General features: G+C 41.5%; 1 protein-coding gene across 1 annotated transcript in view; it reads right to left on the bottom strand.

The window, feature by feature from the left end:
- MRPS27 (mitochondrial ribosomal protein S27) overlaps positions 1-17,813 on the bottom strand; it is a 96,709-nt gene that overhangs the window by 14,054 nt on the left and 64,842 nt on the right. The window contains exons 5-6 of the mRNA XM_080682036.1: positions 8,438-8,552; positions 3,435-3,513 (exon numbers count right to left, since the gene is read on the bottom strand). Coding sequence (XP_080538162.1) covers positions 3,435-3,513; positions 8,438-8,552 — 194 coding nt within the window. The remainder of the gene's footprint in view (positions 1-3,434; positions 3,514-8,437; positions 8,553-17,813) is intronic.

The raw sequence follows: 17,813 nt of genomic DNA, 5'->3' as shown, positions 1-17,813 counted from the left end.
AGTTTAAAAGACTTGAACAAGGGAAAGGAAAATGCTCATTCATAAATTATAAGCATCTGAATGTTATATACAACATTTTTGTTTCCACATGAACACTGGTCATAGGAGATTGGACATTGAGCAATATTTATTTTCCCTCAGTATTCCACAACATAGACAGAAACCAAGAAAATCAAGCTCAAACAATTTCCTCTTCTTAATATTTGTTGTTAAATTAGAGAATGTTAATACTGATTTTAAATGTGGAACCTGCATTTAACAGACACAAATATTTCTGACTGAGTTGTTATGTTAACCAATTTTTGCATACACTCATAATTACAGGAGTCAGCACCGATTTGCAGCTGTTTCTAGCCAGCTGGTTTTGCCCATGTTGTCATGGTTTGGAATGAGGCAACAGGCAAGAATTTCTATATTCTTTTTACAAATGGGGATACTGAGATAGACAAGCAGACCAGGAAGTCATCTAGTCAGTAGCAAAGTAATGACCTGGAAGAGACTTTTAAAAAAAACAGAAAAGAAAAAAGGAAAAAAAAAAACATCACACACAAAAACTGGAAATAAAACAATATTTTAAAAGCAAAATTAAAGCTAAAAGTCCAGTTTTTAAAACAATGTAGTTTTGCCAGTATCTGGTCACTGAATCTAAAATTACACATGGCCCTAACTGGTTTGGCTCAGTGGATAGAGCGTCAGCCTGTGGACTGAAAGGTCCCGGGTTCGATTCCAGTCAAGGGCATGTGCCTTGGTTGCAGGCACATGCCCAGTAGGAGGTGTGCAGGAGGCAGCTGATTGGTGTTTCTCTCTCATCAATGTTTCTAGCTCTCTGTCCTTCTCCCTTCCTCTCTGTAAAAAAAAAAAATCAATAAAATATATAAAAATAAAATAAAATTATACATGAAAAAGAAATCAAATTTACTTTATCTTTCATTATTTATATTCTATATTTCCGTCAACTTGAGAAGTAAAATTATATTGGCTGTATAATTAATTTTAATTTTCCTCCATAATCACTTATGTTGATATTTCTTATCCTAACAACAAATATATATATATTTTTCTAAGTTTTGGCATAAATGATAATAATCTTAATCAAAAATTTACTTTAAACATTTTCAGTATTATTTACTCTGAATTTAGAAAAAGAACTCCACTGAAGACTGTCAGGGTCCCACCTGACCCTCTGCAGAGTCTGCTGCAATCACCATCTTTCCTTGGTTCCCCTATTGCGGCTGAGGTGAAAGAGCCACTTTAAATTAATTTCACAGGATCAGAGAATTTGGGGTAAAGAGATCTCAGAGATCACTGTTCCACTTATTTACAGATCTATATATATATATAAAAGGCTAATATGCTAAGTGTATGACCATCTGACCAGTCGCTATGACATGTGCTGACCACCAGGGAGCAGACGCAAAATGCAGGAGCTGCTGTGATGTGCACTGGCCATTTACAGAGAAATGGCACCGCGGACCTGGCCCCACAAAGCAACACTCGGCTTCCTCCAAGTGGGACACAGGCCTCACCACCACCCTGGAACAACACCTCACCAAATCACAGCCGACGCTGCTGAGATCCCATGGTGCAAAATGTGGCCCACAGCCCAGCCTGGAAACGGTGGCTGTGGGCGCTGGGTAATGATGTCATGTAGCAATGCCCAGCTTCCTCTCCCTAGCGACTAGCATCCTTAGAGTTTCTTTAGCCCAGGAACACAACTTGCTTTATAGCCAGGTGGAAACATTTTACATGTTAACCAAATGTCTGTGAAGCATTTTCCCATGCCCTATCTCGTTTGATCCTCATAGAAGTCCTGGAGTAGGTAGATAGGAGACTCGGTGGAATCCTATTTTCTTTTCATTAGCCAGAAAATGAAGATTTAGAAAGCTTAGAAGCTTGACCTGACTGAAAAGAAGTAAGAAATGGTGGACCTTGAAAATGACTTCAGGTTTTCTCACTGTGCAGAATACAGTCAAACACTGCTGCAGTTACATATTTTACCCTTTGTTTTCCCTGAATTATCTACAATAATAATCTGCTTTGTGTTGATTTTACTGCTGTGTTGCTGACCATTACCTGAAAGAGAAGTTGGGGTGCTTCACTGGCCTGGGAAAAGTTTAGCTAAATCAGAAAGCAGGTCTAATTAAGCAAGCTTATTCTATATCTATAAAAGGCTAAGTTGACTCAAGCATGCGCAATACATATAAAGCTCTTGCTGGTGCCAAATGCATGCATGCGTTTCGATATGTCATTGTTGATCGTGAATTTGGTTGACACTTCTATTATAGAGAAAGGGCAAAGAGTGATATTAAAATATTTCTTCTAATTTATTTCCTTTCAATGTGTATGAATTCATGCACCAGGCCACTAGTGCAATAATAAAAGTCCCAGGGAGGGGAAATGGCTTTCCTTCATAGTGACTGTTCTGCTCTTTCTAGGATGAGTCAACTAGTTTTATATTTTACACTAGAGGCCCGTTGCATGATATTCATGCAAGAATAGGCCTTCCTTCCCCTGGTTCACTCCCAGCCACCCGGGAGTGAGCACATCCCTGCTCCCAGGCCTCCTGGAACCAGGAGGTCCACGGGATCCAGTAAGTCCCTGCTCCCTGGCCGCCCGGGAGCCAGAAAGTCCTCGCTTCTGTCTGGAGCAAAGCTCCAGTAGCTCCCTCCACCGCCCCCCTTTCCCTCACAGCAGGCTTCACACCCCTCCCGGCCGGTCCCACCTACATATGCAAATCAACCTCCATCTTTGTTTGGTTAATTTGCATACTCACTCTGATTGGCTGTGGACATAGCAGAGTGATGGTTAATTTGCATGTTTCTCTTTTATTAGGTAAGATAATACAACTGTACTTTAAATAAAACAAAGTTAGCAAATGGTGCCCCAAAAAAGGGGCAACCTAATAACAGCATCACTATAACCTTGACTAGCCATGGAAGCTCAGGCAGGTTTTTTTTTCTTAATTAAACTCACTGTCCTTTGCTTAAAGCGACATGAACAAGAAAAACGTGAGAAACTCAGAGGGAAAAAAACCTGGACATGATTTCCTCTCTGGCCAAGTGGTATTTCTTTTTTAATATATTTTATTGGTATTTCACAGAGAGGAAGGGAGAGGGATAGAGAGCTACAAACATCAAGAGAGAAACATCGATCAGCTGCCTCCTGCACACCTCCCACTGAGGATGTGCCCGCAACCAAGGTACATGCCCTTGACCGGAATCAAACCCGGGACCTTTCAGTCCGCAGGCCGACGCTCTATCCACTGAGCCAAACCGGTTTCGGCCCAAGTGGTATTTCAAATTAACTATAAATCTATCTCTGACTAAAAGAGTGATGTAAAGAGATATCATTAAGAAAAAAAAGGAAAAGTGACTATATCTACTTCTTTTTGGGAGCTGAAGCCCCATTATAAATGGACCTGGTAATTTTCTTACCTTGGTAATTTTCTTTCTTCATGAAATAATCTATCAGTAAATTGAATGTAAAGTTATCTGGGAAAATTCCATATTGAACCTGTAATGAAAATGAAAATAAAAGTAAGAGAAAAACATCCAGTTTAATTGGATTTATAATATATGCCTATTATTATTCAGGATGAAACTTGCCAACATCAGCTTTAAAATATTTGACTATCATTTTACAGCATCTATGACAGGGAAAGAGAAGCTGTGACTCATGAGCTTTGGTAACTGGGACTGCTGCTCGGGGTGAGAAAGTTGTGCGGGGAGTTTGATGTAAGACAATTGACATGTGAAAAGTAAAACTCAGTTCTAATACCTCATCATAGGTAAACAAGCAAACAAACAAACTGAAAAAAAAAAAAAACCCCACAAAAACAAGTAAACCTTAAATAAACTTCCCCCACCCCCACATACTCCACTGATTCAGAGATTATTTTTATAAGGTATGAATATCATGCAAAAAGAGACTCCCATAAGAAAGCACACATTATCACCTTATGCAACATTTTCGGGCCCTTAGACTGTTTCCCCCCGACCTTTATTGAAATATAATTGGCATATAACATTGTTTAAGTTTAAGGTATACAATATGATTTAATACACATGATACTGAGAAATGATTACCACAATAAGATTAGTTAACACATCTTTCACCACACATTATACAATATGGTATTGTTAACCATAGTTACCATGTTGTACATCAGATCCTCAGAAGTTATCCATCTTATAACTGGAAATGTGTACCCTTTGACCAGTATCTCCCCATTTCCCACAATCCCTAGCCCCTGGCATCCACCATTCTACACTCCTTTTCTATGAGTTTGTTTTTTTTAGATTCCACATATAAGTGACATTATAGGGTATTTGTCTTTCTCTGATTGACTTATTTCACTTAGCATTATGCCCTTAACTTCCATCCATGTTCTCACAAATGGCAGGATCTCTTTTTTTAAAGTTTAGTAATATTCCATTGTATATACAGACCATACTTTAAAAAAAAAATATTTTACTGATCCTCACAGAAGTCCTGGAGTAGGTAGATAGGAGACTCGGTGGAGAGGGAAGGAGAGGGAGAGTCAGAAACATCAATGATGAGAATCATTGATTGGCTGCCTCCTGCACACCCCCCACCGGGGACCGAACCCACAACCCGAGCATGTGCCCTTGCCTGGAATCGAACCAGGGATCCTTTGGTCCCAGGTAAACGCTCTGTCCACTGAGCCAAACCAGCTAGGGCCAGACCATACTTTTTTTATCCATTCATTTGTCAATAGACACTTAGGCTGTTTCCATGTTTTGGCTATTGTGAATAATGCTGCAATGAACATGGGAGTGCATATTACTCTTTGTGATAGTGATTTCATTTCCTTCAAATATCCTATATAATAAAGAGGTAATATGCAAATTGACCCCACGCCCTCGTGTCACAAGATGGCCGCCCCCACATTGTCACAAGATGGCCGCCTCCACGTTGTCACAAGATGGCCACCACAAGGTGGCCGCTCCCACATTGTCACAAGATGGCCGGCAGGGGAGGGCAGTTGGGGGTGACCAGGCCTGCAGGGGAGGGCAGTTGGTGGTGATTGGGCCGGCAGGGGAGCAGTTAGGTGTCAATCATGTTAGCAGGGGAGCAGTTAGGCGTCAATCAGGCTGGCAGGGGAGCGATTAGGGGGCTATCAGACTGGTAGGCAGAAGAGGTTAGGGGCAATCAGGCAGGTGAATTGTTAGGAGCCAGCAGGGATCGGGCCTAAACCGGCAGTCGGACATCCCCTGAGAGGTCCCAGATTGGAGAGGATGCAGGCTGGGCTGAGGGACACCTCCCTCACAGTGCACAAATTTCGTGCACCGGGCCTCTAGTATATCTATAAGTGGGATTGCTGGATCATATCATGGTTTTACTTTTAATTTCTGGAGGAATCTTCATACTATTTCCCATAGTGATTGTACTAATTTACATTCCCACCATCAGTGCACAAGGGTTCCCTTTTTAAAGTCCATTAAAAAAATTTAGAAAGCCCATTAAAAAATTACCAATGCCTGGGCTCCAGAAAGATCCTTGCCAGTACCTGTTATATCTTTGTTGTCTCTTTGACTGGTTTTTAAATACCCAAGAAATATGTTAATGAAATAGTACTAATCAAGCTTCTCAGATGTTCTGTTCACAAGCAGTTGAACATTTGAGAATCCAGATTTCTCCAAATATGGACTGTTCAGGAATGCTTTTAATAGTGCACATTCATAAGCCTCAGACTTACAGAATCAGAATCTCCAGGAATGGGGCACAGAACCCTGAAGTTTTGTGTGTGTTTTTTTAAAATATATTTTTTGTTTTTATTGATTTCAGAGAGGAAGGGAGAAATAGAGAGAGCTGGAAACATCATTGATGAGGGAGAATCATTGATCAGCTGCCTCCTGCACACCTCCCACTGGGGATATGCGCCCTGCCTGGGAATTAAACTGTGACCTCCTGGTTCATAGGTTAATGCTCAACCACTGAGACATGCTGGGCTGGCCAGAACCCTGAAGTTTTAGTGAGCTTCCCATGCGATTTTGATGCACAGTCAAATTTGACTACTAATGATCTAAATTGTGGTTACATTTTGTTTGTTTTAAATTCTTACTTCAGTAGGATTAACCACCATCCTCCACACTGCCCCATTCTGCCCCCACCAACCACCAGAAATGCCTAAGGAAATTTTTCAGACTCTAGGTATCTTCTCGGGACATTCTGAAGGTCCTACTCCCCCAGCTGTGAACCACTGTTACTGGCAGGCTGCACGGGATGCCTCCGATTGCTGAAATGGAAAAACTGTTTAGAAGCCATTGTTTGAAAGGCTGGAGCTCAGGGGCACATCTATATTTCTCAACAGTCATCCAAATCAGCATTAATGTGAGGGGCATGATAAAAACAAAATATTTTAGAGTGATACATCTCAAAAGCTAGAAAGAGCCTTAGAAATCGACTGGTTAGTGATTCTCAGCTCTGGCAAGACAAATCAGAATTAACATGGGAGCTTTAAAAAGATACTACCAAGGGCTGAATAGGCAGAACACAGAGGATTTTAAATGCAGTAAAACTACTCTGTATGATGCCCTAATAGTAGATACATGTCATTATACAGTTGTCCAAACCAAGAATGAACCCTAATACAAACTATGGACTTTGGGTGATGACGATGTGTCAATGCAGGTTCATCAACTGTAACAAATGTGGCACTCTGCGGGGGGTGGGGGTGGGGGGAATGTCCATAATGGGGGAGGCTGTGCATGTGTGGGGACTGAGAACAGATGAGAAATCTCTGTACCTTTTGCTCAATTTTGCTATGAACCTAAAACTATTCTAAAAAATAAAGTCTATTAAAAAATTAGATAATCCATTAAAAAATACCAATGCCTGGGCTACAGAAAGATCCATTAAATGAAAATCTTGGGGATGTATCTATAAATTTTAAAAGCTTCTTGTGTAATTCTAATGGGCAGCCAGAGTTGGAAATCACTGATTTAGTACAACTCACTTAGAACTGACAAAACTAAAACCTAGAAGGATAAATTATTTGCCTGAAGTTATAGGTAACTAGTGGAATTTTGGAGGTAACAGCCTGAGTGTTCTTTCCATAAAAGAGCAGGAACAGCAGAAAACGAGATAGACTTTTCTGCCTTTTGAGATCCTTCTTGCTCAGTCTGCCCAGGAATTTTCTTCTTTTAGTCTAATCTGTGTTGCTAAACTATGAACTGAAGAGAGCAGGATTTAACCTACTCTTTCCCCTGGGGCCCAATATTAGACTTACCAGTGAATCTGCTTATCTGCCTTATCTATAATACTGAAAGTGTAATATGCTAATTAGACCGGATGTCCTTCCGGACGAAGCGGGGGCTGTGGGGGAAGCACGGGTCCCGGGTGCCAGAGGGAAGCTGGTACCGGCAGCCAGGGGAAGGAAGGCCTACTCTTGCACGAATTTCGTGCATCGGGCCTCTAGTTAAATTATAAGTTTCCTGAGGGAAAGGGTAGGATATTGCTCATTTTTGTGGACAATGCCATATCCAATGCAATGTCTCACATAAAAACTCTCTGCAATGTATATTAAGTTTAATTGGACCCAAGTCATGGGAGAAAAAACTCCCAAAAACAAAATTAGTATTTCCTTTTGAGTTTTAATATACAAGGTCCAATGATACTATAGAAATAATACATTTTCATAGAATTATTGTTAAAATATTTTTATAGTGTTATAGTTTGAAACTCACAATAATAATATTCTAAATTTTTGCTTATTTTGTACTTTATTCTTGAGTGTCTTATTTCACTTAGCATTATGCCTTTGAGGGTAGGGGTCAGGGAACTGAGAAGACATGCTTTTTTGTTTGTTTGTTTGTTTGTTATTCCTCACCCAAGGATATTGCCCCCACAACCCCCCATTGATTTTTAGAAAGCATTAAAGGGAAGGGGAGAGACAGAGAGAGAGACTAGGGAGGGGATCAAGGCTGCAACTGAGGTACAGTGCCCTTGACCGGAATTAAGCCTGCAGCCCCTCAGTCTGCGGGCCGGCACTCTAACTAGCAAGCCAAACCGGCTAGGGCAAGACATGCTTTGAGTAAGCTTGGAATATGTCTTTTGAACATGTGTACGACAGTATGAATACTAGGGCCTTGACTTTCCCCCTAAACTTCACCAAAGGGAACCAGGTAAGAAATCCGAGGCTCAGGGATCAATAATGAAATGAGCACCAGTGCAGCATTCTCATGAGTGGACGACCTTTGCTTCTACCTGCCCATTTCTGAGTCATTGTGCTGAGAAAGCAGCAGCTACAGGAATTCTATTTTTAATGTGTTGATTTATATCCAGCTCCCTTATAAAAAGGACATCTGAGAAGAAATAATTTTAAAAAGTTATTTCTTGTATTATTTTTGCTGGTTCAAACACCGTATCCTCTAAACTCAGAAGAACAAGTTGCAAATGCCAGGAGTGCCCTCACCTTATTTACAAGGGTATATAAGGCCTTGTCTTGTGCACCGTATTTTAGACACTGCCTAATCCAGGTGTGGATAGTCCAGTCTCTCAGGTACCAGCAATTGGGGCTGTGCCGGAATCTAAACAGAGCATAAGGAGAGAGAAAACAGGTGTTAACTCTTAAATGTCAATACCAAAATACATCTTCCATCAGCAGGTGCTTCTCTTAGGTATTTACAGATGTGTAGTCAACAGGACCAAAGTCATAAAAGTCGACAGTCTACAAAAACTCGAGGCTAAAACTCACTAACCATAAAGTCTGAAATGGAAAAGAGAAGGCAAAAAAATAAAAAACTAACAAACAAAAAGATTGTAAAAATTGTATTCCTTATTTAATAACCCCTAAATCAATATCTTGTTTTTGTTTTTTTATATTTTATTGTTTTTTAAAAGAGAGGAAGGGAGAGGGATAGAGAGTTAGAAACATTGATGAGAGAGAAACATCGATCAGCTGCCTCCTGCACAACCCCACTGGGGATGTGCCTGCAACTGAGGTACATGCCCTTGACCAGAATCGAACCTGGGACCCTTCAGTCCGCAGGCCGATGCTCCATCCACTGAGCCAACCCGGTTAGGGCTCAATATCTTGTTTTAATGAGACTTATGAAAAATGACTTGGGAGAAATACTAACCATGGTGTTATGTGAATACATAGTTCATTAGAAGAGAGATGTGGAACTGAAGCTGATCCTTAGAAGTTCACAATAAAACAGATGAAGCAAAAAAGAAAAATAAAGAGCAGAGCAACTCTAGAGGGAAATTAGCTTTGTGTCATATTGATATTTCTTGTGACACTTAGGGGAGATTGGCATTCTCATCACTGAATCATAAGAAAACAAAAAAAGAAGAAAAAAATAATAAAAATTAAGCAAAACTTTACATTCAGGTCCCCCAGGTCTTGGGAACCCACAGTCCCGCTGCCTTCTTCACAGCTCGGCTCTAGCTCTTTGGTCTGCCTCCTCTTGCTTCCTGCTGCTCCCCACATGGCGTTAAAAGGCAATCCAAGCTAAGGCGTCTGTAGCGACAGTGTTGCCACAAAGAAAGGCATTGCACACATACCCTTGCCTTGAGTTTGCACACACTGGTAACACTTTGGGTCAGAGCGCTTCTTGCTCTTGGCGGGTCCAGGCCACAAGCCTGAGTGAGAGCAGAGACAATATAAGGGGCTTTGCAGTCCTCTTTTTGTTTATCTATTTTGATTGGGATGGATCTTCAAATATCACATCATGTCAGCTAAAGTCCCCACTTTTTCTTTAACCTGATAGAAGCAGGTCAATGTCTGGGCTCTACAAAAATCAAAGTGTTTTCTTAAAAACAAAAAGGGAAGACAAAAACTTGGAGTGTAAGGATTTTGTGCCAGATTGAGAGTTGGGGCTACAGGCATATCCCAGTGTTTTTCAGAGGCTGTTCATTCAATCTGCCACCTGCTACTTCCTGCCATCTGCTATTGGGACAGTTTCATGCTAAACAAGTTCTCTGCCAAAGTAAAAGCCGAGAAAAAGGGAAAGTGAGAAGTAGTATTTAACTTAGGCTATTTATTAGTGCTCCAATCAGAGAGATTAGGCAAAAACAAGATCTGAAGATGTTTTATGGATTTAGACTTATCAAGCCCTCTCCAGTCTTTTGAATATCTTAGATTTGCCTTAGAAAATGCCTCTCTCTATCTTTCTCTACACAATTAAGCCTTTTATAAGCATAAAGATAGAAACTGGTTAAATTGTGTTCAGGTTGAGAGTGATCTGGCCAAAGAAAAGCATCATATAGGTGCCAGAGATACTAGATCTAATGAGATCCTGTGCAGAGAAGTAAAACAAAATATGTCTTTATTTCACTAGAGGCCCGGTGCATGACATTTGTGCACTGGGGGTCCCCTCAGCCCGGCCTGCGCCCTCTTGCAGTCTGGGACCCCTAGGGGGATGTCCGACTGCCAGCTTAGGCCCACAGCAGAGGCAAGAGAGCTCCTGCCACCACTGTTGCGTTCACCAGCCATCAGCCCAGGAACACACTGACCACCATGGGGCAGCTCCTGTGTTGAGCGTCTGTCCCCTGGTGGTCAGTGTGCATCATAGCAACTGGTCGTTCCACCATTCTGTCGATTTACATATTAGCCTTTTATTACATAGGATGGTTGTAAAATCAATTGTTGAGCCACTAGAGCTCTTCTCCTGCTTACTCTGAAAAATCTGAGATCTAAAGTATAATGGCCATTTAAAAGTTAATTTTACTTTTTAAACAAAAAAGTCATGACATACCAGGTGTATTCCCTAAATGATGGAGATGTTTCCTCGTTAGTCTGTAACCTCCCTGGGCAAGTAGGGGCAGTGACTGAGTAGCTCAGCCCTGGCTCCTCAGTGCCTGACACCATTCGTGGCCCATGGCAGGTTTTCAGCAGTAAAACAAGAGCTTTATTCAACACGTATTAAAGGCTACCATGTGCTGATCATTTTGTTAACATCTGTGGTATATATGAAGAACTTAACTACCTGTATGGGGTATTTATAATCTCATTCCAAAGCAAAGCAACAAAGCTGAACAATTACACCAGGTGGAACAGTAAGTGCTAAAAGGGCACTGCTAGTTGCTTGCCAGGAGGTGTTTTTGGTAGTAATGGATGTTAGGATCAGTACATTTTTTTCCTTTTAAAAACAAATAGAACAAAATAAAAAACATCAATTACTTCCTTTACCCAAGATTATTTTAAACCTAATCCTCATTTACAATCTAATCTTCCACTGTAGGATGTCTCCAACGACTACTAAAGAGTTAGGACTTAAAAAAAAAATTAAATTAAATTATTTTTTTTCATCACCATTTATCCCCACTATGCTTTCTTCTACCTCCAAAGGACTTTCGTTTTTGATGGACTTTAAAATAAGAGCACCACAACCATATCCAGCAAAATAGCCTTTTCTCTGACCAGCTGACCATTGTTAGGCTTTGAGTGAGAATGACAGACTGATAAGACCTGGCTGTAAAAGCTTTGAAGCTCAAATCAAATTCAGTTTTAAGCCACTTGCTAACCTTGTGAGGCTAACTTCACACAGAGAACAGAAAAGTCTCTTCTCTCACACTTTATTTCTTAGAAGCCTAAAGGGAAAGTTACAAGACTTCCTACCTCCAATATAAGCATCTGTGCACTGCAGCCCTTAAGAGTGATTTGCCAGCAGATTCAAAGGGATCTTTAATAAGTTTACTCTCTCCCTCCTGGGACAGGGCTTCTCGGTATGATCTCTCTTCTCTAAACCTAATACTCCAGATACACAACCATGGCAAGAACATTCTCAACTAAATCACAACATTAAATAAATTCAGAAATAAGAGGAAAACACTTCCTCATATACCATGACATATGCTGCCCAAAGTGCAATTCCTGCATTTCCCAGCTGAGCAGGAAATAAACTCCTTTCCAAGCCCCCACCAGCGATAAAAAAGAAATTAGCACACAACTTATTGGAGTAGCTATCTAGAAAATAAACAACTCAAAATATTGACATAGTAAGGGCCCAGGTTTGGATGGTGAGTTTGGAAAGAATCGCTCTGTCAATGATTTTTGAAGCAGTTTAGACAGATAAACTTGGGCCCTTTTCAGAATTGCCAGGGGTAATATGACAGGCAGGTATGTCTCCAGAGTGGGTACTTGCCTGGAATGAGTCTGCAGACTGCTGGGCTGGCAATCTCCCTTTCAGCCAGGAGAAAGGCAAAGAAACTAGAAAACAACTAACACATTGATTTTCCAATTTGCTTGCAAACAGACTGGCCTTTGTTCTCGCCTGCTCTGACCACTGGCCTGGCCGATTATAGGCAGCCACTGTAGGAGTCCCCGTCGTGCCCCACACCATCAGCTGTTTGCTCATCTCGACAGAAGCATTATTATTGTCCAGGCCAGCAGGCTGCCAAGCTAGGCAAACTGTGTGTGTGTGTGCAAAAGATAAACAAATGCAACCCAAATAACCCCAACAATGTTTGTGCTCATGATGGCAGAGACCTTCTGAGCTTCCAGCTTATAAAATATAAGTAAACTTACAACAATTTTGAAGACATGAGTATTTCTTGGGGGAAGGAGTGTCACAGAAAGGAGAGAGTGAAGTAGTATGCTCTCAAGTTCTAACTCTAGTTCTAAAAGCTGGTTACCAGGGCTGCAGGATCTCTGTCCACGGTGCTACGGAGGGGTGGCCAGGTGAAGACAGAACTTGCCTAGGAAGCCAAATCATGACTTGTGAAATGGCAGGAATTAAAAAGCTGTCTCTCCTCAAAAGTCAGGCTATGTTCAGGATTCCTCAGGGCATTTGCCTGCCCTGCTGCTCATTCAAGACCAATGTCACCAGGAAGGAAGGAGAGCAGAATCACAGGCTGCAAAACTGACAACGGGGCAAATCTCTGATGCCTCGGAGATATCTCAGAAGGGAAGAGTGGTTACATAAAAGTCAAGAGGGAAAAGAAAAGCACCAGAGACTCACTATGATTACACAGAAGGTAAAAGTCACATGAGATTTCCTATTTGTGACCAATTTCATAAAAAAAAAAATAAATAAATAAAAAAGTGGCTCAGTTGGTTGAGTGTTGTCCTGTGCATTGAAGAGTTGCTGGTTCGATTCCTGGTCAGGGCACATGTTTGAGTTGAGGTTTGATCCCTGGTTGGGGCACGTGCAGAGGGCAACCGATTGATGTTTCTCTTTCACATCGATGTTTCTTTCTCTCTGTTTCTCTTCCTCTCTCTAAGCATGTCCTTGGGTGAGGATTTTAAAAAAAGACGAGGGGGGAGAGATACAGCTTTTCTTCCAGGGGATTCAAATAAAGGCTACTGTTGAAGGTGAAAGTGGCAATGCCCATCAGCTGTCTCAGAGTCACAGATGAAAGAGGCCAGAGCCTGGAGCGCATCTGCTCCACCATTTAGCGGCAGCACTGGCTCTTCCATATGACTGAGCAAGCTTTCCACAATGTTTATCTGATCATGAGAGCCACCACCCTGAACGTGAATTCTGTATCCGGTGGCAACAGGCTTCCCAGATGGAGACCGCAGTCCCTGAGCTGGGCAGACATGGAGATGGGTGATTGGGTAAAGGGAAGAAAGAAAGAATGCCAAGAAGAACATGTAGCTGGCTCCAAAGCCTGTAATGTGGACTGGGAATTTCATTAATGAAGCAAAGTGTGTATAGTAATTAGTAAAAGGTTTGAGTGCATTCGTGAACTAGAACCAAGGAGGGTGTCCTGTGATTATTTGACCAGAATTGGATTCAATCACTACCACCCACTCTCTCATTATAAAAGGATAATTAACTTTCTTTTGCATCCTGCTCGAAATTCTGCTTTCATCAATTATTAGCTGCCCCCACCTACCTAGAATAAAATCATATTTTGGTGAGATAATTTTCTAATGACTATTCTATTTTTGTCAAGTGTTTAAAAGGGTGTCAGAGTCTAATATAGGAACTGATCATGAAGACATTAGTAGATTAAAATAATTTTCCTGCTTGAGATCCTAGATTCTTGCTCTTACAGGAAAACAGTTAACTTTTAGCAAACATGTCCTGAGTGAGCACCAAGTGAAGCAGCAGGAGCAAGAATCCCTTCCCAGACATTTCCCCCTTGATGGTCAACCCGTCTGGGCTTAGCATTTCCAACAAATTCATTACTACCTCATGAAGCAGATAATAATGTCTTTTTTTTATTTTTGTAATCCTCACTGGAGGATATTTTTTCCATTGATTTTAGAGAGTGGAAGGGAAAGGGGAGGAGAATGGGGGAGAGAGGAGAGAGGAGAGAGAGAAACATGGATGTGAGAGAGTCACATCATTGGTTGCCTCCCGCATGCTCCCCAACCAGGGCTGTAAACCTGCAACCCAGGTATGTGCCCTTGATTAGAAATTGAACCCGTGACCCTTCAGTTCATGGGCTGACACTCTAACCACTGAGCCATGCTGGGCTGAGCCTTTTTTTAATTTTTAAGTTCTAATACATTTTTCTCTTTTTTTTTTTTTTTTTTTTTTTAAAAAAAAGACAGGTTTACAGAGATATAAGGTAAAAACATTTATACTTTCAAAGTACAGGTCTATGAGTGTTGACAAATGTGAACAGTTGTGCAACCACAACAACAGTCAAGTTATAAGAACAGTTCTGCCATCCCTAACAATTCCTTACTGTCTCCTTTGTAGTCGACCCTTTCAGGACTCACTGGTCAATTTAAGCAAATTTTATTTAGATAACCTCCTGGGGTCTCTTTCTAACCCCACAGATACTAATTTTGTAAGAGAAAAAGCAAATAAAGTAGTAAAACTACAAGTTTTATCTGTTAGTTTATCATTTATATGCTTTCAATTTCCAGAAGGAAGTTGAAAAAAGTAAAACCCAGTTTGCAGGTAGTTTTCTACATCCTATATACAGTCATCAGACTGGCTTCCCTGTTGGCCATTCTAAAAGAGGGTCATAACTAAGTAGGTTTGCGGTAGAGAATAACGCAGGCACATAATTTTGCAAATGTGAAGGGCTAAATAAATGTAGCACAATAGCACATTTTTTGAAGTGAAGATAGGTAAGAGGGGCTTGTGAGATTATCAAAGTGAAAGTCTAAACTGTCAGACCCAGGGTTTAAAAATGAGGTCATTAAGTGTCTCACCTGGAAATACTAATATGAAATATGAGAAACTACTCTAGGAGAGATACTCTATTTTTTCCTTTTTTAAAAATATGTTTTTATTGATTTTAGAAAGAGAGGAAGTGAGGGGGTGGGGTGGAGAGAAAGACAGAGATCCATCAGCTGCCTCCTACCTGGGATGGAGCCTGAAACCTGGGCAGGAATCGAACCAGTGACCTTTCAGTTCATGGGACGATGCGGCTAAACCAAAAGAGCCACACCAGCCATGTCTTCTCATGGAACAGAAAGCAACCAATGACAAGGAGGACATTATGTCCCTCAAATTATCTTTCTCTTCTCTCTGATCTCGCTGTTGTTTTGCCAGACCTTTCTCAATCTAGGAGATGTATTTCTTTTTTCAAAAATATTTATTAATTAATTTGATTGGGATGACATCAGTCAACATGAACATACAGGTTTCAGGTGTGGGTTTCTATGTTATAAGATCTGTATATTGCACCATGTGCCCACCACCCAAAATCAAATCTTCTCTTGTCACCTTGGAGACATATTTCTTATTCACAAAATAAGTATGTGTCAGGCACCATGATCCCTATTCTATTCCTGTTAGTCTACCCAATTTCCCCTAATTCCAAAGAACCTTAAAGATGACATCCCCCCTTTCTGATACAGAAAGAAAATGCCTATAGATTGACCATTCTCTGTTGCTCTTTCTTTCACAGAACAGGAAAGTAAGGAGTCAGTCAGAATGAAGCCAACTGTTCTCTGTCTGAAGCCTGGGACACTATTTTATCAGCTTTGATAAGGTGACCTATGTGGATAACAGGGGAGAATTACTTGTGGGGAGAATGGGGAAGAAGTATTTACAGTGATTGCTGAGGTGCCCTCTTTGTGATGATGTAAAAGCAGAAATGGCTATCTTTGTGGCCATTCACTGACCTCAGTGAAACTGCTCCCAGAAGCACCTGGTGGGGCCCCTCCAGCCACTTCAAAGCTGGACACACAGATTACATCATGCCTGAGAGACACTCTCCCAAGGGCAAGTTAAGGCTAAAGGGAGAGGGGCCGTTAGCTAGGAATAGCAGGAAGTTGAGAAAACTGGATCTTGGAACCAGTCCTATTTATAAAAGAACATAATGTTGTGGGAACTGCGTGGTTTGGGCAAAGATAAGGGAAATATTTCTGGTTTTGAGTAGGAAATCTATGTGCAGTGAGCAAACCAGTTTTAACAAGACACAAACATTTCCTGAGGTCTTCTAAAATTTTGGCTAGGAACTTCAGAGAACATGCCTGCAAAATCAAGAGTAACACAGTGACTAAGACAGGAAAATCACATATATTAAATAATCACTGGTAGGCTGTGCATCTGAATAGTTCTGAGGAAAAGAAAGGTCAGAAAGAAAAAAAGGAGGAAAACAAAGAAATAGAAATCAGAATTTCTGGAGTATTCTATGCTTAGTGGAGTTGCCAGGATTAAGTCTGCCAGAAAAGAAATGAGCAGGCAAAGATGCCTGGCTGGGGTGAAGTGCAGCAGTATAGAGACAGGAAGAATTAAGCGGTGTTGAGCAGATTTATGTGCTTGTGTGTGAGATTATGGATTTCTTTAGAGGCATTTTTGAGGGTAGACAAAGCTAAGCACTAATCTGGATTTCTTAAGAGTCAGATTTTTTTTTTTTTTTTAAATAAAGAAGAAAAGCATCTCAGTTTTTTAAACATTCTGATTCTCTAATTCATGGAAAAGTTGAATCCCTAAGGATTCTTTGTTTACAGCAAAGGTAAGACTGGACTTACTTCTAGTTATACAGCCAAGTTTATAGCTATTTTCTATTTCTGTAACTCTACTAACTCTTCTATTAATCCTTTAAGCTCTTACAAGGCAGGGGACACGTTTTCTATCTTTCTGTGTTCTACAATAGTGGGTGTCTGATGAATGGCAACAATGACTAGGCCTGCCGAGAATGTATGAATACCAGTAATGCACAGGGCTGGCAAAAGTAGGTTCACAGCTGTGAGTCCACGAGACACAGAACTTATTATTATACTGGTGGCCTGGTGCACGGATTCATGCACATTGAAAGGAAATTAATTAGAAGGTGGCCGGCGGGATGGGACTGGGCGAGACAGGCCGGACGCACCCTGGAGCCAACCTCCCGTAGTCTCTCCTCAGCATGGCTCAAAGGGTGTCTTCGGAGTGAGCAGGGTCCCTCCGGCAGGTGGAGTCCCTCGGCCTGGCCTGTGGGGATCGGGCCGAAATCGGCTCTCCAACATCCCCCTAGGGGTCCTGGAATGCGAGAGATGCTGTTGTATGGGGTGTGGAATGTAAACACAAGTGTGCAGTAAACCAAATTCGGGGCCGACAGTGCCCCAGCAACAACATAACCCACACCCGAAGGTGAAATCGCATGCGTCCCTGAGAGGAATCAGGCCTCCTCCTCTCTGGTTCCAGGTGCGTCACCTGAGAACCGCTGCTGCCAAGTCACCGCAGCTTGGCAGCTCCTGCATTGAGCGTCTGCCCCCTGGTGGTTGGTGCATGTCACACCTACCAGCTGGTGAGACAGTCAGACAGTCGCTTAGCTTTTTATATATATAGACTAGAGCAGGGGTGGGCAAACTTTTTGACTTGAGGGCCACAATGGGTTCTTAAACTGGACCAGAGGGCTGGAACAAAAGCATGGATGGAGTGTTTGTGTGAACTAATATAAATTCAAAGTAAAGGAGCGGAGGGGAGAGCAAGAGAACCCTCTGCTCT

This window comes from Plecotus auritus (assembly GCF_963455305.1).
Source record: "Plecotus auritus genome assembly, chromosome: 7".
NCBI lineage: Eukaryota > Metazoa > Chordata > Mammalia > Chiroptera > Vespertilionidae > Plecotus > Plecotus auritus.
The sequence above is the reverse complement of the archived record's forward strand: the minus strand, read 5'-3'. Positions and strand labels throughout refer to the sequence as shown.